We start from the raw sequence: 24,599 nt of genomic DNA on the forward strand, positions 1-24,599 counted from the left end.
AGTTATTATTTAATTATTTAATATTTTCACCATAGTTATAATCAAAATTATATTTTAAGATTGAAAGTAAGAAGAAAGTTCGTACAATAATGGTACTGACCCCAATTTAACATGTATGTACACTAACTGTTAAATTAGTAATAGGTTAAAAACCTTCATGGATATAGACTAAAATTTATTTGCAATCATTACGAATGTGAATTACATACATGAAAATGTATATGAATATTCAGGAACTCTGGGGAATCAGGAGTGGAGCCTCAAGCTATAAGGATCAGTTAATATTCCAAATCTAGATTGAGTGCCCCTTCCATGTCATCAGAGAACACCCTGCATATTCCCAGATTATATATTGTAATATATACAATTGTTTACCTTCCTACCTCCTCAAACAGGCTGTAACCTCTACGAGAGTAACGATCATATCTTTCTTGTTCACTTTGTATCTGAAAAGTCTAGCATAGTGCCTGGCACATATTTTCAAGTTGAATCAATGAATATAGTTTATGAAGCAAATACAACTATTTGTGTGGATATAGACACAGAAATGAGTGGGTATATCTGTGTGTGTTTGGAGCTAAATACATAAATACATAAAAATAGCCTGATGCCAGCTATTTTTTCTAGAATTCAATAACTAGGGAAATGGATGCCATGTAATATTTAATATTAGAGCAAAGTATGACCATTGCAAGAGTTTTATGTAAACATTTTATGTGCTAAATAACCCTATTCAAAATATTGTATATGTAAGAGTGTGTATATAGTATATAGAGTATATTTAGTGTGGATATATAAAATATATATGTAAATATATATAACATTACAGTTAAATCTTAGAAAAGGTATTAAGCTAAACACCAGGTAAAGACGATTCTCTGCAATGAGCAGGTAGTAAAGCAGATAAAATACAATGAAAGCCCCCAACTTTCATTTGACAATTTTGTTATAAGACATCCAAGGCCATGATGGCCCTGGTACCAAAGACCTAGGCTTCCTCTTTCTTATTCCTCTGCTGTTTTTAAGGTATTGCCCATATTCTGGAGGTTTGAGAGGGCTTGCCAACACTTGATCTGCATTGCAGCAAACAGAATGGGAAGGGAGGAGAGCCACACCCTTTCCCTTTAGGGGCATGTTTCTGAGCTGAAGGCCACAAAGGGAAAATTATACACCTAATTTTTACTCCTAGGTCTTAAAGAACTAGTCATCTGACTACAACTAGCAGCAAGAGAGGCAAAGAATGGTAGTCTTGATTTGGTGTACCCTACTAGAATAAAAATTTCTAGTATTCTGTGACTCACTGAAAGAGAATCATCTCTGACAGATGCAGGCCTGTGACAGTCCAGAAATTTTCTGATGAAAATTTAGGAAAGGAAGAGAGGAGTGTTTTGTATTGACTCTCTAACAGGCCAAACTATCTGATAAACAAAACTAAACTAAACATGCAGACGTGGGCCTACTGCTAGCCATGTCAATGTGCTTGCTGGGCAAATGCAGCTTCAAGGTAGTCCCCAGTCCCACTTCCAGAGAGCTGGTCCCATCCCAGCAGAGATTGCACAGCTACTAGCATTCCATGCACATTCCATCCCGTAACCACTCTTCCTGCATTCTTTTCGTAGGCTGTCCTTCACCAGTGGTCACTGAACTGCTCAGAGTCCACAAAGCAACGTATTGCTCTTCTACTCTTCTTATGTTACTGCTCTCTCTTGACAATATCATTTCTGCCCATTTCCTAACCTTCTCCCATACCCTGAAGATCTTCAAGGATATATCTCATAAGCTCCAGTCCCAAATATCTGACCACCTCCTGAATATCTCTACATGGACTCAGTAAAAATCTATAAAGTTTCAGTCAGTGGCTACAATGTAGAGTCACAGAAAGGTTTCATGCAGGAGAGGGTTACATAACTAAACTGAGTTTTAGAAAGATCACTCTTGCTGCACTGTATAGAATGGAATGGAGGAAGGTGTAAGACTAAGTACAGGGAGACCGGAGAAAACTTTTATAGTAATCTGACAGAGATGAATCCCACAGAAACCTCAAATTTTAAACATTCACACCTGAACCAAAACCTATTATGTCTTCCATAATTCTCTATTGTAGGGAATAACATTACATTTACTTAGTTATTGAATTAGAAATCTAGGTGTGTTCTGCAATGACTACATTTCTCACCCCTTCAGATTCACTGTGTCCTGCATATTTTCCTTCCCTAGTATCTCTCAAATCTATCACGCCCTTTTCCACCAATATTCATTGTCTTATTTTATGCTTTTATTATTTCCCATGCAGATGATGCCAATAATCTCTTAACAATCACCCTGTATCATTCATACCATTTCAATCTATTCATCCAATATTCTTCATAATACTCTACCCTAAGCTCAAGTATGTCAATTTTACTCCCTTGCTAAAATACCTTTTAAGCAGTTTCCATGACCTTAGCTTGGGATGTAAGGCTATACATGAACTGGCCCTATCTATCCAACCATCCTCACAAATAAATGAATCCCATGCTTAAGATATACCGGTCAATAATTGGTTGTTCTCCATATGCTTCATGTTGCTTTTGATAATTATGTACCTTCTGCTTAGAATATGTCCTTTTCCATAATGCTAATTTGCAAGACTTGACTTGATTCTTCTTCCCTTTGGACTTCTCTGAAGGATTCTTCCTCAGATATAATGGTTTCTTCTTTTTGCTCTTACCTCATTTTAATATATTTCTCTCTTGGCACCCATGATCCTTTACTTCACTTACTTATTTACCCATCTGTCTCACTCCTCCACACTCTGAGGGGCTTGTGACCATGTGGCTCATTGTGTCTTTTTTTAAAATGCTGCCACTGAGGGGCATCTGGATGGCTCAGTCAGTTAAGCATCTGCCTTTGGCTCAGGTCATGATCCCGGGGTTCCAGGATCGAGCCCTGCGTCAGGCTCCCTACTCAGTGGGGAGCCTGCTGGTCCCTCTCCCTCTGCCGCTCCCCCTGCTTGTGCTTGCTCCTCCTCTCTCTCTTTCTCTCTGTCAAATAAATAGACAAAATATTTAAGAAAGAAAAATAAAAACAATAAAATGCTGCCGGTGAACTCAGATTCTGGCAACAGTGAATACTCATTACCTGTTGGTTCACCAAAAAAACAAATTTTACAAATTTAACAGTAACAGTCATGGACCATATTTATAGTTCTATAGGAAGGAACATGCAAGTTCAGAATCTAGTAAGTTTTAAAATAAAACAGAGGGTTAATCAGAACATTGTAATATAAATGTGATGTAAAGATAGCATATATCTTTGGCACATAAGTCTTACATTCTTATATTACTCCAGATTGGATAATAAAAAGCGTCACTGAGAAGTGTCTACTATAGGTATTATTGTCATCCTCATTTGCAGTTGGGCAAACTGAGGCCAAGTGAGTTGAGCCTCTTACTGAAGATCATATTTTTATCAAGCAGGAGAAGTGGGATACAAACTTAGCAGTGTGTCTCAAAAGTCCATACTCTAAATTATACTGCCTAATCTATCAGTAGTCAGTTGTATGTCCATACCACAGACATGTATGTCCAACATCATGCATCTAACCCTTGCATTCTACTGCTGAAGCCCTTAAGATCCTAATAAACTTAAAAGTTATATCATGCACTAAAGTGTTTAGATTGCTTGAGAAGTGGCTATCCACAGACAAATGTGCACTAAAATCAGGCAAGCGTTTGGATTCTGCTTCTGCCACAGCAGTTAGGTGGCTTTGCTAAGCTTCCGTACCTCCCCTATCTGCCAGATGGAAATGATAGTTTTTACAGATGTTGGGAGGATGGTACAAGCATATATGCCCAGCACATAGAATTGCCCAACAAATATTAAATTCTCCCTTCCCTCTCTTTCTTTCTCCCTCTCAGCCTCAGTGACTTTATCTCTAAAATGGGAATTATAATATATATTTTATATGCTTGAATGTTAAATGATATATGCAAATGTGCCATTTAGAACCTGTCAAATAAAGAGCGCTATAGCTTCCCTGTTATTGCTGAGTTTATTAGGCCCCCAAAGTGTGGATAAAGAAGCTAAGAATCCAAACCAAGGATGCAAGAGTCCCATCTAGTGGTGGTTTAAGTAAAATCAAAAGACACATGGATTATACTGCTTAAATGGATGCCTAGAAAGCCTCGGGCTATTTTATTTTAGTTATTCCTTTCCCACCTTGAGAAATAGCCTAATGTAACTTACAAGAGAAGAGAAAGGAAAGTTTTGAACTGGATCGCCCTCCATCCTTCCATTGTTCCAAGAAAGCCCCAAGTCTTTTCAGAGTGGATCCACATATTGCTGGTCTTGTTAAACCCATCATCTTCTTCATGACTAACTACCCTATTCCTAGGATTCTAAAAGGATATGATTGAGCTCCCTTGATAACCTTTTGCTATCAAATCGATTCACTAGTGTCATTATGACTTAAGACCAATCTCTTGTAAGAACTACCCATAACTCATTGTCTATTACATTTGAGAGGTAACTTCCAAGAAACCTAGCATGGTTCACATCTAAGCTCAAATAATGTCAGGAATGAGATGGAAGTTCTGGATTAAAGTAAGGCTAGATCTAAAAATAGTTGAATACAGCCTGCCAGGAGCATCACTCTGGGATTCCTGTAACTCTACTCCATTACCCAAGAAATTCCTTTCTGGTGTCACTGCTAAAGGTCATAGTAGTTATTATGGACTGCATGTCCTGTGTTCCCCTCTGATGTTGAAATCTGATCCCCAATGTGATGGAGATAGAGCCTTTAGGAGGTGATTTGGTCATAAAGGTGGAGCTCTTATGAGTGGGATTAGTGCCCTTATAAGAAGAGGCCAGAGAGCTAACTCTCTTTGAGCCACATGAGGAAAAATGAGAGGCTGACAAATCCACAACTGAGAAGAGAGCCCTCACCAGAACACCACCATGCTGGCATCCCGATCTCAGACTTCCAGAATCCAAAACTGTGTGAAATAAATTTCTATTGTCTACAGGCCACCCAGTCTATGTCCTTCGTTGAAGCAGCTTGAACTAAAACAGTAATATTCTGATTTCATGAGTTTAAAAGAAAATAATATATTCAGTATGATGACAATAAGACAATAAAAGAATAGGAGGCTACATAAAACACTATCCTGTATAAACTCCATTGTTACCAAATCCTTTTACTATTTCAGTCTTGTAATTGCATTGCCATAAAATGCAGGGTGGCTGTTCAAATGTTAATAGTTTTGGTGATTTTTTATAGCTCCCTGAGGTGATTTAACAGGGGAGATATTATGTTATTTGTGATGAATAATGCATTACTAAAAATATTTTATCACAAAAAAGTCACCCAAATGGAAATCATTTCCTTGAACGTCTAGGATATTTGAAAATAAATAATAGCTTTAATTTTTTTGAGAGTTTAAAACCTAAGAATAAATATGCAGTCAAAATTTTGCTACAGTGAAACTAAATATTTAATGACCTAAACCTGTATGAACAGTAAAATAATCAGAGTAAAAAAACCATTATTTTCCATTTTGTTATTTCAAAGCTTAAGGGAAGAAAAAAATTATATTTACAAAAAAATAAAACAAAACAACAAAAAACAAAAAAAACCCTCCTCTTGAAACACCTGGATTCTCTCTCATATATGCTATAAGGTTATCAAACTTTCACAGATGAGTTCCAAGACAAAGTAAATCAAAGAAATGGTTTTATAGACTGCAGTCAAAAGCAATAATCAAATTCTTCGCTTAAGACTAAACAGGAGTTTCTAATGACTAAGGTGATGCTATTTTAAGAATCTATACTTTTAAAGACCTGAATTAACCGGGTTAATTTTGCTTAAAAATGCAGAATATGACACCTGGAAAGACTGAACTTTGAAAAGGCATTTAATGTATTAGTTGCCGTACCATAATCAGATGGCATCAACTTCAGGGCAAGGAATCTGGAATACCTCAATAAGCAGCTGCTGATCCTAATAGTTAATTAGCAAATTCAAATCTGAATGTTCCCCTCAAGTTCTGAGCTATCTTTAACAAGCCTGACTCTCAAACAGAAATTACCCGTGTAAGAAGCAGTTATCCAGCATATTTCTAACTTCAGGCTCTGAAACAAGAAGGGAAAAGAAGGAGAAAGTAGGTTGACAACATAACAGTGCAGGAGAACACGAAAGCATTGGAGTCAGAGAGCTGCAGGGTCAAATTCTTTCTTTGTTACTGACCTGCTGTCTGATAATGAAATAGTTGCTTATACCTTCCGGTTCCAATGTTCTTGTCTGAAAAGGGGGAATAATCAACTTTCCTAACTGGAGTTTTGTTTTGTTTTGTTTTCAGATTAAATAATGAGTAAATGTGAAGTGCCTGAAAGTATATGACCAATAGACGGTGCTCAATAAATGCTATTACATAATTTTTTTCTCATTATTATGAGATTTCAGTGCAGAAAATAGGACTGGATAACCTGCCCTCGTGACTTGAATGGTTATAACTGTATTGAAGTGATATTTGCACATCCTGGACAAAATCTAAAAATTAAAAAAAAAGACAAAACATTAGCATACACTTTTAGTTCTTTTCCCATGCCCTTACTAATACTTCATTCTCATCAATCAAGCTTAACCAGGCCACCTAGAATCCCGAAACAACTTCTAAATCTGCCTCCAGAGTAGGACTAGCAAGGCTTTCTAATTTTCCTTGCCATGGTTTATTAATGTGTTTTGCCTCAGTCACTTTCCTAATTGGCAGCGGCTGACTGGGATGCGTCTCTGACAGCAGGAAGGAGGGCGGCTGGTGGGCCGGCAGCTTGCTGATTAGCATGTGCTACCTTGTGCCAAAGTCAATTCTGGGATGCCAGGTGTGTCTCCCGTCAGCACTGCGCAGCCCAAGCCTTGTGGAAGGCAGGGATCTGGAATGCGTTTTGCAGAGACTGTGCATGCCCTGCACCCGCTTTCCATTACTTGGTTTCATGTCCCGCTACCACCCAGGCGTTCTACTCCCGGTGCCACCTTCTCGCTATTTCACAATTAAAAGCATCTATGTTTCCTTCCAAGGCTGGCCCAAGAGATTTTCTGATTTTCTCTCTCTTTTTTTTTGAATTAATTTTTTTCAGCTTTATTGAGGTACAATTGACAAATAAACTTGCAACATATTTAAAGTGTACCATGTGACAAACTGATATATATGGCAAAAGAATCCATGCCAGAGTTAATTAATACACCCATCACCTCACATATTTACCTCCCCCCCCTTTTTGTGAAAACACTTGAGTTCTAGTCTCTCAGCAAATTTCAATACGATACAGTCGTATCAACCACAGCTACCATGTTTATGCCCTTTTACCAGCTTCTTCCGATTCCCCTCACCCACCAGCCCCTGGCAGCCACCATTCTACTCTCTGTTTCTGTGAGTTCAACTTTCTTTCACCTTGCTTTTGATTTTTGTCCAGTTCTTGTGGAATACTCTTTCCTATCTCTTCACGCCTTGATCATAGGCTGCAAATTCCAGTGTCCACAGGGACTAGGTGGGGAAAATACACAGGTAAGGTGGGCAACAGGGAATGGCAGGGTTTGTGGCAGACTAGAGATTGCACGTCCGAAGGGGCTGTCGATACTCAGTTCTACTTCCGTGTTGTCATGCAAGAATACAGAGTCCCTGTTTCACCAAATTTTCTGATTTTTTAAAAAATGAAAACTATTAGCATCTATACATATAAATATGTGCCCACAATTATATATACATATATTATGACATAGAAGATATATTCTATATGTAAAATCTATCTATCATCTTTTATGTCCTATGTAACCCTATGGTATTCAGCAGCTGGTTCAGAGAATGGTTTTGCATACGAATATGGGAAGTAGCTGAAACGTGGTAGAACTGGAGATTATAAGCTCTGGCTAAAGGAATTTGAATTCAAGAAAGAAACACACGGTGCCTGGGTGGCTCAGTTGGTTAAGCGACTGCCTTCGGCTCAGGTCATGATCCTGGAGTCCCAGGATCGAGTCCCGCATCGGGCTCCCTGCTCGGCGGGGAGCCTGCTTCTCCCTGTGACCTTCCCCCCTCTCATGTGCTCTCTCTCTCACTCTCTCAAATAAATGAATAAATAAAATCTTAAAAAAAAAAAAAAGAAAGAAACACACACACATCACTTGGATTCAGAGACTATCCTACAGTATCCTTGGTTCTCAGGAAATACTCAAACTTGCTGTTTGTTGAATATATAAAGTATACAATGAAAGTCTATGTTTACTCTAAGACTTAATAAGCCCTGTGGCACATGCTGTTTTATGGATCCTCTCAGCACCTTGATGAGGTAGCTGGCACACATTTTACATCCATTTACAGTGGAGAAAATCATGTTTAAAAAGGCTCCACACTTGCTTAATCTAGAAGTGGAGACAGGACCTGACAGAAGCTCTCTTTGTTCCTGATGCAATACTTTTTTTCAGACATGCAGTAAACACTCAACAGTGTTAGCTGCTGTATTATTAAGGAAAAAAAGTTTATATTCAGATCTTGTCTACTTCAGATCATGATTCTCTTTATTAAGCGACAACCCCCTCATTATTAGGGAATTTTCTGCCCGACAGATGACTGGTCTCTCAAAGTTTTAATGGAATGTTCTTCTTATGTACCAATTCTATGACCACCTTCCATATGCAGCTGTGTTTCATATACCAGGTGCACAGAGCCCATTCGATGTATTGCTTTCTAGAACTAAATGAAGAAGCATGTTTTTCACTCACCAGTCCCACTGTAAACAAGATGTTTCTAATATTAAATGACTTGTTGGACATGCTGGTGAGGGGAAAGGAATACGGCACAGTAGGAGTAAATGTTGAGAGAATTCGACAATATGAAGGAAACCAGATAAAGGGAAGGTAAGAATGTGGGAAGAGAGGGAGAAAATGAGAGACATGAATTAAGCAGATATATTGATAACTCAAAATGACAATTTAATAATTAGATATTTAACATTTGGTTTCATAATGTATACTGTATGTTTAATAAAAATTTTAACCTTACCCTGAGAGAGGTCTGGCCTTTGCCCTCAGCTTCTGGGAGGTAATCTCAAAGCCTTGGAATGATACACCTGAGAGGAGTGGCTTAGTTTGCCTGGGAGCTATGGGACAGCCAGCCAGTAACAACTAGATTTAGGGTGTTTTGGGGTTTTTTTTTGTTTTGTGGTTTTTGTGTGTGTGTGGGGGGGGGGGGGGTTGTTTGTTTGTTTGTTTGTTAAAGCAGGCCACATCAGCTTATCCTCCTAAGCAGCTGGAGACAGATGGCCACAAGACCAGTCAATCATGCCCCTGTGACAGAGCCCCAGCAGAGACTCTGGACACCAAGGTGCAGGTAAGTCTTCCTGGTGAGCAATGCTCTGTATGTATTGTCACATATCAATGCCAGGAAAGTAATGTTGTCCATGGCTCTATGTGAACAGGATAATGGAAGTGCTGCATCTGAACTTTGCCTGCACTCTATGTCCTTCTTCCCCTGGCTGATTTTAGTCTGTATCTCTTCCCTGTAATAAACCATAACTGTGAGTGTGACAGCTTTCAGTATATTCTGTAAGTTCCAGGGAATTATCAAACCTGAGGGTAGTTTTGGAAATCCCCTGATCTTACAATTAATGTCAGAATGATTGCAGCCCTCTGCACTGTGTTCCTTCTAAACACAGTTCGCTAACCAATTGCAATGGATAATTTTCACTGGATTTATTTTTTTTTACCAATAGTCATCCGAACTTCTTTTGGAAATAGTCCTCTGACTTCCAAATTTAAAGAATTAGAGAACTACCTTTTAGTTTATATGATTTTGCTTTTGCCAATCTACCTCTTTTGAATTCACGAATGTATGTTAGTATCTCTTTATCTATCATTTACCTATTTAAAAAAAAATTGCATTTACTTATTATCTCAGTTTAACTTACTTATTTTATATCACTTTAAAAAAGAAGCAAAAATAACCACACTCCTGAAATTTAAATTCTAGAGGGGGAGACAAATTACGTAAAAAATATTTTTCTATAACATATTCAAAGATGATATGTGCAATGAAGACAAAATTAGGGTAGGGTGGGGAACAGAAAAAGGATTGGGAAGCAGTTAACAATTTTAAGTTAGACTGTTAGGTAGTCTTTGAAAAAATGAGAGTTTAGAAAATCCTTAAGGAAATGGAAGGAATGAGCCACACAGGTATCTGGGGAAAAAAGAGGTCCAGGCAGAGAGAAGAGACAAAGTGCATAAGTGAATGACTACCATGTTCATAAGGAAGAGGCCAGTATGGATGTTAGGGGAAGGGGAAGAGACAGGAGGGGTAGCAGAAGTGGAGGTTGGAGGTAGAGGGAGTTCATACTGCATTAGGACTTCTTGACCTCTGAAGGGCCTTTCATTTTTACTCTGAGTATAATGGTGAGCCAACGGGTTTAGAGAAAAGGTATGACATGATCTGACTTACATTTTGAAAGTATCCCAATAGCTACCATGTTGGGAACAAAGTCCCACAAGTGTGGAAGCAAGAAACAGTAAAAAGTCTAGTGCAGTGTTATGGATTCAATGTTTACGTCCCTCCAAAAATCATATGTTGAAGCCTTAATCCTTAGTGTGGCTGTATTTAGAGATGGAGTCTCTAAGGAAGTAATTAAAATTAACTGAGGCTGTAAGGATGGGGTCCTGATTCAATAAGATTGAATAGGATTAGTATCCTTATAATAAGACACACCAGAGAGCTCTCTCCCTCTCTCTGTCTTCCTGCTTCAATCCCATGTGCATACACCAAAGAAGGCCAGGTGAGGACATAATAAGAAGGTAGCCATCTATAAGCCAGGAAGAAAGCTCCCAGCAAAACCCAAACCTGCTGGGCCTTGATCCAGGATCTTTAGCCTCTAGAACTGTGAGAAAATAAATTTCTGTTTTTTGAACCTCCCAGTCTGTGGTATTATGTCATGGCATCCCATGCAGACTAAGACATTCAGTGATCAAGGAGAGAAATGATGGTGGTTCGGTCTAGGGTATAAGCAAGGTCACCGGTTTTGAGGAGAGGAGGACTGAAATTTCAATTTTGTGCATAGTGAGTTTGAGATGTATACTGGAAATCCAAGTGGAGAAGTAAGAAAGACCACTGGATGAAGATGTCTAAAGGAAAGAGGTCTGGACAGAAGCTATAAATTTGGTAATTATCACATGAAAATTGTAGTATGCCATGATAAAGGATGAGGTCACCAAAGTAGAAAATACAGAGAAGAGAATGGCTGAATATTGAGCCTGGAGCCCTCTGATATTTAAGTGGTCTGGGAAAGAGTTTGGACCTGCAAAGGAGACTAGGAAGGCATAAAAAGTAAGGGATACATCAAGAGTATGTGGCTATCCTGGAAACCAAATGCAGAAATTCTTTCCAACAAATGTCTTCTCATTTAGTGGGAGGAAACTACCCTGTCAAAGGCTGCTATTAGATCAAGTAAACTGACCTGAGAATCAGCCACTGGATTTAGCAATGACAAGGACCTCAACAGGAGTAGTTTTGCTGGAGCACTGGGGACAAAAGCTTGATTTGAGTAGGTTTGAGAGATCAGAGGAGAAGAAAACTTGAGGACAGTAAATAAACATAACTCTTCCAAGTCAAACTACTGAAAAGGAGAGCAACCAAATGAGATGGAAGCCAGGGGTTTAGTAGAGTCATGGGAATTTGATTTGAGGATTGGGTAAATAACACCATATTTGTTTTCCTGTTAGGATGATTAATGATAGCAGACACTGCTGACATTAGAGAGAATGGAGAGGATTGTTGGAATGATGTCCTTAAAGCAGCTGAGAAGAGATGTATCCTAGTGCACAGGTGGAAGGGTCAGCATCATATAGAAATGCAGTCAAGTAGAGTTTGTGAGTGTAGATGCTTGAACAGATGAGGCTATGGGATTCTAGGGAGGTTCATTCTCGTTGCTTCAGTTTTCTCAGTGAAGTAGAAATCAAGGTCATCATCACAGAGCTAAATGAGATATAAATGAGATACAAAGAGCAGAGTAAGGATGTGCAAGGAATTGCTTCTTTCTAATAGAAGCCTGCAATTCTTCTTTCCTTTAGGAACTACTCCTTCTCCATTTGTGTAGTGGATCTGACAATACCCATTGACCCAAGGAGTGGCCTTGCTAATAACTGTGTGCGTGGCCATGAAAGTTGCATCAGGGATGAGAATGTGAACCTGTCTAACCAGTAAGACTCAATTATGGGACTTTGAGATGGGATGCACATCTAAGATGTGTTTCTTGTCTACTTCTATACAAGCTCATGGTTAATTAAGAATGAAGTTAACAAGGAGATGCAAGCCAGCTTGACTTGGAACATACACTGACATATTACACTTAAATAAAGGAATAGGAAAGATTCTCAATTCCCTTCAAACAAACCAAACATTAATATGTCAAAGAAGCTGGATTCCTGCCCAGATCTGTCTTCCCCAGAGGTTTATAGAGTTCAAGACTCTTGAAATATGCCACCCTGGGAAGAGATTACTGCTACTCAAACTAAAACAAGATCTGACCAGCCTTAATGTATATCTTGACAAGAAAGAGAAAATTTAGTAGTAGGTGATAAATAGTAACAATAATAACAAGTAATTACATAGTAATATGTGCCAGAACTGTTCTAAGTGTTGTGAGTGTGTATGTGTGTGTGTGTGTGGTTATTCCATAGATTACCTCATGAGGGAGATATTATCATCCCAATTTTACGAAGGGTGAAACTAAGGTGCAAAGAGGTTAAAAAAACCTTACCAAGAGTGAACTAACTGATTAATAGCAGAGCCAGATTTTGAACGAGGATACTGTGGTTCCAGAATATGTGTTCTTAATTTTCTAGCCTTTATAGCAAACAACTATTGTTTTCTTATGGTAGCAGAACCCACGAACTAACAATCCAATATTTAGTTCGTCTATAATATTAGAACACTGAATTTATTCCAGATGGCAATTTTTCAGAGTCTCAGTTATCAGACCAAGTTGGGCTAATGATATATAAATAAATTATTGGGAGGGACTTCTGGGAAAGCTTATTAATGGCAAACAGAGAGCTGGAAGAGGTCTTTTGACATTTTTGCTTATTCCTTCCTGTTTCCTGAATATGAATGTGATAGCTGGAGCACCAACAGCCTTTTTGGCCTATGAAGCAAAACTCCATGCTAAGGGTATCAAAGAAGAAAGACAGAGACTGAGTCCCTGATACCCATAGTTTTGCCACACTAGTCTTGGACCATCTACTTGTGGATTTCTTTCACATGGAAAAAAAACTTCATATATTCAAGCCACTATGTTTGGGATTCCCTGATATAAACAGTCAAACTTAATAGTGGAAATCTATAGAAGTAAGAAGAAAAATGAGCAATCAAAACATACCCCTTTTGGGATTTTAATTATTCCAAAATTCATATAAGTAGCTAAGGCCCTTGCATATGCCATGAACGATGCATGAAATAAAAAGCATTTGAACTTCCTGTACTCTTTTACCTGACAAACCTAAACCCTAACAGATATTTGTTATTTGTTTTAGTTTTTTAAAAAAAAGATTTTATTTATTTAAGAGAGAGAGAGCAAGAGAGAGCACAAGCATGGGGGAGGGACAGAAGGAGAGGGAGAAGCGGGCTCCCACTGAGCAGGGAGCCTAACACAGGGCTCGATCCCAGGACCCCAAGATTATGACCTGAGCCAAAGGCAGATGCTTAACCAACTGAGACACCCAGGCACCCCTGATTTTAGTTCTAAATAGCTAAAATTCTCTATTCCATACCGAATATAATATTAAGACAAAAATACCAATACATACTTCTTACACATAAGCTTATTCATATATTCACGTGTTCATATATAAACTTAATCATATATTCATAAACTTATCCATACATTTTGAAAAATGATTTGGATTCAAATATGGAGATAATAATTGGCAAATTCCTTATGATTATTTCTCATTTATATGAAGTGCTGAATATTGTTAATCAACTAAAAGAACCAGGGCCAATTTCACAAAATGAGGGAATATATATGTTTATACAAACACAAAATGAGGTTGGTATATTGCAAATGCACCATCTGCTCACAGGAGTTTTGAAAGCACAAAACCCGAGGTATAAGGGTAAAAGTTTCCCAAGTCCTTTCTTATACTATTGACAACAGAGGGCAATTACCTCATCATTAAGACAGTTTTATTCAGTTTTTATTTAGGGACTTACCCCAAACATCTACAACAGTGCTGAAAAATAGATGCTCAATAAATATTTTGTTAGTGTTCAATGAATTGGTCATGAACACCCAGAGAAAGCCAAAGGAGGCTTTTATCATCACAAGACACACAGGCAGTCCCTTCAAAGAAAGATCTTTGAAAAAAATCAAGAAGGCTCCTCAGCCACAAAATAAATGCAATATACAAAAAACTGAATAGATAAAACCCAATATAATGGAACAAAGTCTCTGATATCAAGGGATGTGCATTGTAATTTCAACTCCTATGCCTACCATCTCTTTTCCTCTGCTTTCTTATTCTGTTCACAGCATGAAACCAGATCTCAAAGGTTGAAAAATTTGACAGCTGTCTCTCGGGGCATATTAATTTCTTAACTGTAGCATTTCACAGAAAGCCTTACAAGCATGAGGAGGACAGATGATTTAATGATCTCTCACTAGCTTGTAAACCTGACTATGAATTCAGAGAGAGAAATTTGAAGAGGGCAGAAATTTGGCTGAGGTAACTGCTGTGTATCAGTCAGATGATGATGTTCAACTCAAAAAGAGGCAGAAAACAGTGAAAGATGCGATGAGGGTGTGGAGTAGAATGGATAGGCAGCTTTCAAGGCCCATTCCAGGCAAGATGTAAGATTTTTGTTTCACACACACACACACACTCACACGGAATTGCATTTATTACAAACTTCACACAGAATAACTGGCAGAGATAATACTAAAAATGCTCTTACCACCTACTGGTTTCAATCAATATGAAAATCTGACTTTTGGATCCTTACACCTGTATTGTAAATAATTCATATAAAATTTACACATTCAAATATAGCCTGGATTTTTAATTTTATGTATGTTACTTTTATAACAAATCTTTAAAACCTTTTGTACATTTGTTATAGTACAACTTAGCAACCCTGACACTAACACATTCCATTCATTCAAAGTTAAATATTTATTCATCTATTTATCTCTCCTCTGTGTTTAGGTAGACTACTATTGGCCTCTTTTAACACATGCATCTTTGTGATTTATATTATGAAATTTCTGTCTTCGCCTCAATATTTTATTTTCTTCACAACCTTTATTAAACAAATACTTCATTATTTTATTTTATCGGACTTGTTATATATTTACATATAAATTTAGATCTTTCTGGAATATCCATTCAACATCAATTGTATAATTTGTTCCTAAAAATTTTCTTCTGTATTATTTGTGCTCTGAAAATCATGCAATTTTATTGTTTAAACCATCTAAATGGAAATTTTCTCTTATTTTTGGCCCACATGATTTTTTTTTTGGTTTTTGATTAAAAAATTTGCAATTTTTGAAGTAGGTATCTGAAAAGATACTTCTGAGTCTAAATCCTGGGAAAGGTTTGATGCACTCATTCCTTGCTTTTTTTTTTTTTCAACTCATGACTTTTTAAAATTATTTCACTGAGGTGAAATCCATAAGTATACAATTAACCATTTTAAAGGGTACAATTCAGTGGCATTTATTCATTCACAAGGCTCTGCCAAACACCACCTCTCTCTAGTTTCAAACTTTTTCATCACCCTAGCAGAACATCCTGTTCTTATTATGTAATGACTCCCCATTTCCCCTGCCTCCATCTATTAGCAACCACTAAACTGTTGTCTGTCTCTATGGATTTGCCTATTCTGGATAATTCTTATGAAAGGAATCATACAGTATGTGACTTTTTGTGTCCACCTTCTTTTACTTAACATGATGTTTTTGAAGTTCATCCACATTGTGGCATGCTATTAGTACTTATTCACTTTTATGGGCGAATAATATCCTATTGTAAATATAAAGCACATTTTGGTCATCCATTCATCTACTGGAAGAAATCTAGATTGTTTCTACTTTTTGACTATTAGGAATAATGCTACTATAAACATTTGTGTACAAGTTTCCATGTGAACATATATTTTCACTAATCTTGGATATATACCTCAAGGCGGAATTGGTGGGTCATATGGGAATTAATTCTATGTTTAACTTTTCAAGGAACAGCCAAACTGCCGTCCCCGGAGGTTGCATCATTTTACATTCCCATCAGCAATATATAAGGGTTTCTATTTCTCCACATCCTCACCAACACTTATTTCTTGTCTTTTGTTTTGTTTTATTATTATTATTAGAGCCATCCCGGTGTGTGTGAAATGTATTTTATTGTGGTTTTTATTTGCGTTTTTTTTTTTTTAAGATTTTATTTATTCATGAGAGAGAGAGAGAGGCAGAGCGAGAAGCAGGCTCCCAAGGAGCAGGGAGCCCGATGCGGGACTCGATCCCAGGATCCTGAGATCATGACCTGAGCCGAAGGCAGACGCTCAACCATCTGAGCCACCCAGGCGCTCCTTTATTTGCGTTTTTTTAATGTCCAATGTTTCATATCATTTTACGTGCTTGTATGCCATTTGTATACTTTCTTTAGAAAAAAAGTCTATTCAAGTTCTTTGCCCATTTTTTAAATCTAGCTTTTGGTTTTTTTGTTTTTGAGTTTTAAGAATTCTTTATTTAGTCAGGATATTAAATCCTTATCAGGTATACAATTTGCAAATATTTTCTCCCGTATGTAGGTTGTCTTTTCACATTTTTGATAATGTTCCTTGAGGCACTACAGTTTTTAATTTTAATGAAATCCAATTTATTTATTTTTTCATTGTTACCCATGCTTTTGGTGTCAAATCTAAGAATCCATTGCTAGATCTAAGATGGTAAAGATTTATCATATGTTTTCTCCTAACAGCTTTACAGTTTTAGATTTTATATTAAAGTTTTGTATCCATTTGTGTTCACTGCTATATCTGGAGTGAGGTAGGAGTCCAACTTAATTCCTTTGAATGTGGTGATCATCAAGCTGCTGGTATCCTTGCTGAAAATCCCATAAAATGTTAACACATCTGATGAAAATCAATTCACCATGAATGTTTGATTTTGTTTCTATCCTAATTTTATTCTATTGATCTATATGCCTATCCTTATCACACTACCACACTGTTTTGATTAACGTAGTAAGTAATGTACTAAGTTTTGAAACTGGGAAGCGTGAAGTCACCAACTTTGTTTTTCTTTATCAATATTGTTTTGACTATTTGGAGCCTCTTATAATTCCATATGAATTTGAGGGTTGGATTTTTCCATTTCTGCCAAAAAAAGGCCACTGGACTTTTGACAGGTACCGAATTGAATCTATAGATCTCTTCAGGGAATATTCCCATTTTAATAGTACTGTTTTCTAATCCATGAACATGGGATGTCTTTCCCATTTAATTAGGTTTTTAATTAGGTATTTAACTAGGTATTCTTTAATTTCTCTCGGCAAAATTTGCTAGTTTTCAGTGGAAATGTTATATAGCATGTATTAAATGGCAGGCATTGTTATAAAAGTTTTACATATTTATGCCTTCAGAATACTAAAATGGGTTGCTATAGCCTATAAGATAAAGGTACACTGTATTAGCATGGCTTACAAGGCCGTTCTCATCTAGGCCTCAAACTATGATTCTGTCTAATGTATCTACACTGACAGTGAAACAGCTCACTGTCCTGAACACACTAAGTGCTTTCATCCTTTGATGTTATTGCACAATCGATTCTTTAGGCTAGGATTTTTACCCCATCTCATCTGTCTGAGAAACTCCCACTCATCCTTCAAGCCTTAGCCCAATAACTTTAACTGAAGTTACTCATTTAAAATAAAGCATTTCAGAGGGGAGTTGGGTGGGTGTGGGGTGAAATAGGTGAAGGGGATTAAGAGGACACTTATCATGATGATCACTGAGTAATGTATAGAATTGTTAAATCACTATATTGTATACCTGAAACTAATAACACTGTATGTTGAATACACTGGAATTAAAATAAAAAAAAAAAAAAAGAAAGAGACTTAGCTCAAATGTTAACTAAGCTACTTAATCAGTTCTCTTGTTATCTTGTAACAACTTGTATGTACCTCTTGTATAACCCATTAATCTGTGTTGCCATTATCTTTTCTGCCTATTCTGTTGCCCTCCACTATACTTAACTTCTTGAATGTAAGGACTATATTATACATGTATTTGAGCTCTAGGGCTTGGTGCAATATCCAACAGACTGGATTCTCAATAAAACTCACCTAAATGAATGAGGGTACCAAACACAAAAAGACAATCTGCTTTGCACAAAATGTGCTCAGCCTAGTCCATTCATCTGAAATGCAGTCATTCCCCTCCATGGTATATATATTTTTTTTTTTAAGATTTTATTTATTTATGAGAGAGAGAGAGTGCATGAGAGAGAGCAGGGCGGGGAGGGACTGAGGAAGAAGCTGAATCCCGCCCCCTGCATGGTTTGAATCAAGAGAATTAACTTTGTTATTAAACACACTAGTGCTAGTGAATGAGGGGTCTATTTCTCTTCTTCCCTTTCTCTCTCTAACCTAAAATACAAATATCATCTTTGTCCATCTAAAAACAAAACAAGGCAAAAAAAAACCATGGAAAGTCTAGAAATATGGTACTTTTTTTTTTTAAGATTTTATTTATTTATTTGAGAGAGAGAGAGAGAGCACAAGAGGGGGTAGCGGGAGAGGGAGAAGCAGACTCCCTGCCGAGAAGGGAGCCTGATGCAGGACTCGATCCCGGGACTCCAGGATCATGACCTGAGCCGAAGGCAGTCGCTTAACCAACTGAGCCACCCAGGCGCCCTGAAATATGGTACTTTTATACTCCAACTCAAAACCTCTAAGAATATTCTCCTTATACTAACATGAAGACAAATGGTGGAAAGCAAAATGAAAAGAGGAGCAAAACAGAAAGAAGACTGAATGTATTTCCAGAAGATCTGAGTAGTGTTTATATCTCTTATTAATAATGTGGCACTGACTCTGTATTTTGCCTCTCTGAGCCTCAGCTTCCTCATCTATAAGGTGGAGCCAATATGCCCTGCCCCACACACCACAAATTACTGGTGTGAGTATCAAGAGAGAGAATGCTTTTGAAAGTATGCTACAAAACATAATGTGCTACACAAGAGAGTGTGTAGCTATTCACTCACCGAACACAGTTCTTGCAGGCACAGATTCTCTGTTAAGCCAGAATGACACTTGGGAGAGAATGACAGTCATGATGCAAGGCAGATATGTCTGAATCACAAAATACCCAATTTTTCTTTTCAAGTGGAAATGAGCTGTCATTACGGTATATTCACCTAGAAGAAAAATTTAAGAAGCTTAAGGAACTGTAATAGTCAATAGTTTGAACATTTTAGAAATGGAACAGATTTGAGAAGGAACAGTCCCTGATTAAAAAAAAAAAAAATTATCACATATACAACATGAAATGCATAAGCCTTTAAATGCTTCTTTAACATAGCAAGAATATTTAAAAGAGAATTTTAATACTACCAAGAAACTTGCACTACATGTCCAAGGTACAACATTTGTTTTTCTCTCCAGGTCATGCCTACTGACCAAGGAGATACAGGATTCGCAATGCTCTCTGACCATGAATTATCTTACTTGCTCAGGTCTCTCATCCTTACTGGTACCAATTTTAGGTCTCTGCTTTGATTGTTCTAACTCTCTGGCTTTTTAAAGTGTCAGTCTTTGGCCACATCTCTAAGATTGGGTCAGGCTTTTGGCCCAAATTTTCCACCTTTGACCCTGTCACCAATTCTGAATCTCTCAATGTTGTATGTCGACTCTAATTTACTGCCGTCATTTCTATCCGATCCTAAGAGTTACTTTCCTTTCTGCTATCTGGGGTTACATCTGCCAGAGGTAAACTCATTAGTTCAACATGGCGGCTGTGGCCCTTAGAAAGGGCATCAGCTTTCCCACACAGGCCAGTAGTAATGATCCATAAATCAAGAGTTGAATAGTCACAAATTATCCAGAATAGGAGGAAAAGAATTAGAAAACTAGGAAAACTGTGACACTGTTTGAAGATAAAATTGGCTTGTCTGCAAAGTCACACATTTTTGAATTGACAGTATATTTTAGACCAGCGCTTCTCAAACTTTCTGCAAACTTCCTTAGAATCTTGTTAAAATGCAGATTTTGACTTAGTAAGGGGTCAGGTCTGACACTGTAAATATGTAAAAAGCTCCTACAATCTATGCTGCTAGTTCTTGGACCCCAAGAACAAAACTTTTTAAGCAAACTAACATATTTCAGTGACTTCAACCCATCAATTTTCTTAGAAACTAGTTTAAGAATCATTTTACTAACCTGTACTGGATTTAATTGTTTCCTTTCCAATTGATTGGCCCAGCAGATCATACTGATTTAACCTGGAACCATCGGGAGCAACTTGTACTGAATCAGATGCATTATAAGTCCAAATATAAGTGACCTCTGAGGTTGTATATGCATCTGTAGGAAGTCAGAAAAAAAAAACTCAAGCACTTTAGTAAGAACCATCAATAAATTGCAACATCAAAGGTTATATATTGCATAGAATCACTATTTATTATAAAAATTGATATTTACAGATCATATTTTGTAGAGTAAAAAATATCTTTGAAATCTGCAATTTTCAATATGAAGAGTGTGAAGTGGACCAAGAGAGAAAATCATGACCATAAAGTATTTCCATTGCAACTACTTTGAGAAGTGAACAGAAAATTTCTCTTCGGAGTCTGCAAAAATCACTGGGCCCTGAGATGGTTAAAATGTCCTCCATAGTTCCAAGGTAGTAGATGAAGACATTGTAATACACAGGTTATAAACGCCTAAAGCCCACTTAAATTGTTTATTTGGAAATAGCAATCATTCATGAAATAACATTTATAATTCAAAATGGTATCACTCTCTGGACATAAAAGTAACTTATTATCATATGAGAATACTGATGAAATGCATTGTATTTTAAGTGCTATTTTTGTAGTTCATTTTGTAAGTTTTTCTTCAAAAACTTCACCTAGTTAAGAATTAAATGACAGCTATCATGATACAATGCATTCCATTATAAGAATGAGAACTAATTATTGCAGAACATGTAAAATAAATCAGAATGCTATAGTTTCATCAAGACATAAATACTCCTTAAAAAATGTTCGTTTTAAAATTAATGCACACAGACTTCACTGGACTATACTTTCACAGCATCCCAGTTATGGACTGACAGGAGACAAAACACATACAGACCAGGTATAACGTTCTGATTTATCTGGCCAAAGATGTAGAACTTAGCAGAAGTTAGGTAATTCTAGCCCTGGAGGGCAGGCAACATATCTTGTCTTAGCCATTCTCTGGCTCTGGCATTTCCTTTATGGCTGTCCCAGTGGGAAACAGCTGACCTCTCCATGTGGGAAGTCTCTCCACAGCTGAATTAACAGACAATTCCTGCTATATTACTGACCTTTTGAAGAAATTCTATGTACTTTTGCTCATGGGGATGTTTAAAAGCATTAGTTACTCCTGGTTCTTGAGCAAAACTCAACATCACAGTTACACTCAATCGAAAGACAGAAAGGAGTAGATGTCCCCAGCGAGATCTCTGCCCCTAGATCTCCGGGACTCTGGAAAGTTCATTTACCCACCAAGTTTTCTAGTTTGATAATGTTGTTCTGGGGTGGCCCTGCTACTTACCTTGATCCAAGGTCTACGGACAACAGACCAATTTACACTTAAGCATCAGTCACAATAAAGTGAATGTTTATGAGTTTGTGTCTTATTTGTTGTGTGGTCTTTTTTTTTAAAAAAAAAGATTTTATTTATTTATTTATTTGACAGAGAGAGACACAGCGAGAGAGGGAACACAAGCAGGGGGAGTGGGAGAGGGAGAAGCAGGCTCCCCGCAGAGCAGGGAGCCCGATGAGGGACTTGATCCCAGGACCCCGGGATCATGACCTGAGCCGAAGGCAGTCGCTCAACCGATTGAGCCACCCAGGCGCCCTGTTGTGTGGTCTTTTAATGATATACTACAGTGTTGTCTGATTTCTGCATGTTACTACTAAATGTTCATATCAGTGAAATACTGTTTTCATTATACACATATTCACCTATATCCATAACTAAATTATATTCTGTGAAACAATTTTTGAAAATAGGACTCTAAAAATACGTAGATGTGTATCTTTATATATGTGTGTGTATATATATATATTTTTTTAATAGCAGATATATTCCTATAGTTTGTATATGAATGAATTCTAGTTACTCTAAGGTCTAAATTTGTATTAATTTCAATTATTTAATCATTGATGATTCTGCTGCTACGATTAAATAAGGGAGATTAGTAATATGGATACCTAGCAATCCATTTGCACATTATCAAGTGGCTTGTGTTTTTTTTCTATGAATACACATTAGTAGTTGTGAATATTAATAAATTATGAACTTTTCTTAAGTATAATGATTCCACTTTTTAAATTTGATGTTTATTTTTAAACATAAAGAAAAGAAAATGGAACCCTACAAATGCAGTGACATTTTTAAGAAACTAGTGAGACACTGAGGGGCAGGGACTCTATCTTGTCCATATCTACACTGCTTGCACCTGGCACAGAGCCTGTCACCCAGAAAAAGTTCTCAGTTTGTTTTTGCTAATCCATAAACTCATAATATTTTAATTATGTTATTTACTTTTATGGAAGTTGGAAATCTGCACAGGAGCCCAAGAATATGCTAAAGAAGGTGACTGATATGCCCCATGTCTTTTATGAAAAAGCAATTATAGCATTTCATTAGTTAGATGAGAATATGTTTTTTAGATTTTGAGTCTAGTTAGAGAAGACAGAGCAGAAAGTCATGCAGCTTAGAAGCACTCCTGATCTACCAACACACATATAAACCAAGAGACCACTGCAGTGTTTTTCAGTAAAGTATAAAGGAGAGAAAGATAGTTTGTTTTACAAATTTCACTATAAATTCCATCTCTAAATTAAATTTTCATTGAAAAATTTAATTTTGTTAAATAACCCATTTTTGAATCATAATCTGCATTAAACATCAAATGCATACTGACTGATTCTTAGTATTTGGTAACCAGAAAAAAATCTCCAAATCATTTTTAATTACTAATTTTCATCCCAAAAGATGATTTACAATTTCTTTTGGACTAATGCACAGAATACATCCAGACTCCCTTTTAGGAACTTTTAAATCATGTTAAACAGCAAGAAAATATATGAAGATGTGAGGCAACAGAAATAAAGCAAAACAAAAATGAATTCAAAATTATAAACTTATACAAAAGATGCTTCTTTAAGAACAATGATAAATTGGGCGCCTGGGTGGCTCAGTTGGTTGAGCGACTGCCTTCGGCTCAGGTCATGATCCTGGAGTCCCGGGATCGAGTCCCACATCGGGCTCCCTGCTCAGCAGGGAGTCTGCTTCTCCCTCTGACCCTCCACCCTCTCATGCTCTCTGTCTCTCATTCTCTCTCTCGCAAATAAATAAAATCTTAAAAAAAAAAAAGAACAATGATAAATTTCCAGAAATTCTATCATTTTAGGCGGCTTTCAAGCAAGAGAGGAATAAAAGACTAGAAGAAAAAGCCATGGCTGCTTCTGCCAAAATCTGCTGGGCCAACATTTTAAGGCTTGGATTGGCTTGTTAATCTATTTTACCATGCTTAATGCCCATACTTTTTTGTTTTGTTTTTGTTTTTTTGATAGAGAGAATGAACGGGGGTGGGGGCAGGGGGAGAGAGAGAGAATCTCAAGCAGAGCGGCTCCATGCTCTGTGAGGAGCCCTGAGGCAGGGCTTGATCTCAAGACCCTGAGCTGAAATCAAGTCAGACACTTAACCGACTGCGCCACCCAGGTGGCCCTTAAAGTCCATACTTTTAAACACGTATCAGCCACTTACTACTGGCAAGGATAAATAAAAGAATATACAAATCAAATTGTTTATTCAGTGTGCCGGAAAATAAACATGAAGAAAATGAAATAAAAAGCAATTACTTAGAGAATGCCTAACAATAAACTTTGCATTTTGTCCATATCACTTCTAGATACAGAAAGTCACACATGCAGTATTTCACTGTCCTGTAGATACACTACAAGGGATTTTTAAATTTTATTTAAAATATTTTCAGGCATATTTATTTCATATTCAGAATTAAGACATCACATCATTTATATTTGGTGCCTTAATGGCACTAACTTGTCCAATGAAAAATCCCTTTCCTTTTTATACCATTACTGCATTTTGAATAAATCCTTTCGTTGGTTATCAAGGCTTTTCAATTTTCTCTTTAATGCCATTTATGTAATGCAAATGAGTTTTTCTCTGCTGCATCTGCTGTAGTTTTTTCCGCATCATGTTTACGTCATATAACATGATTGACTATGTTAAATAATTTTGGGAAAAATGCCAGTATTGAAGTGATGGCTCCCATGACAATAAAAGAAGGTTTTGTAGTTAAACA

At 37.1% G+C, this 24,599-nt stretch overlaps 1 protein-coding gene across 3 annotated transcripts in view; it reads right to left on the minus strand.

Moving 5' to 3' along the window:
* The window catches only part of GABRA2 (gamma-aminobutyric acid type A receptor subunit alpha2), a 117,354-nt gene that overhangs the window by 22,327 nt on the left and 70,428 nt on the right, over positions 1 to 24,599 (minus strand). For all 3 annotated transcript variants that reach the window (XM_045879464.1, XM_045879463.1, XM_045879465.1), the window contains exons 6-7: positions 20,453 to 20,596; positions 19,279 to 19,431 (exon numbers count right to left, since the gene is read on the minus strand). In XM_045879464.1, coding sequence (XP_045735420.1) covers positions 19,279 to 19,431; positions 20,453 to 20,596 — 297 coding nt within the window. The remainder of the gene's footprint in view (positions 1 to 19,278; positions 19,432 to 20,452; positions 20,597 to 24,599) is intronic.

Source organism: Mirounga angustirostris, unplaced genomic scaffold, assembly GCF_029215605.1.
Source record: "Mirounga angustirostris isolate CCGP_5_RB_7025 unplaced genomic scaffold, mMirAng1.0.hap1 SCAF_2, whole genome shotgun sequence".
Lineage (NCBI taxonomy): Eukaryota > Metazoa > Chordata > Mammalia > Carnivora > Phocidae > Mirounga > Mirounga angustirostris.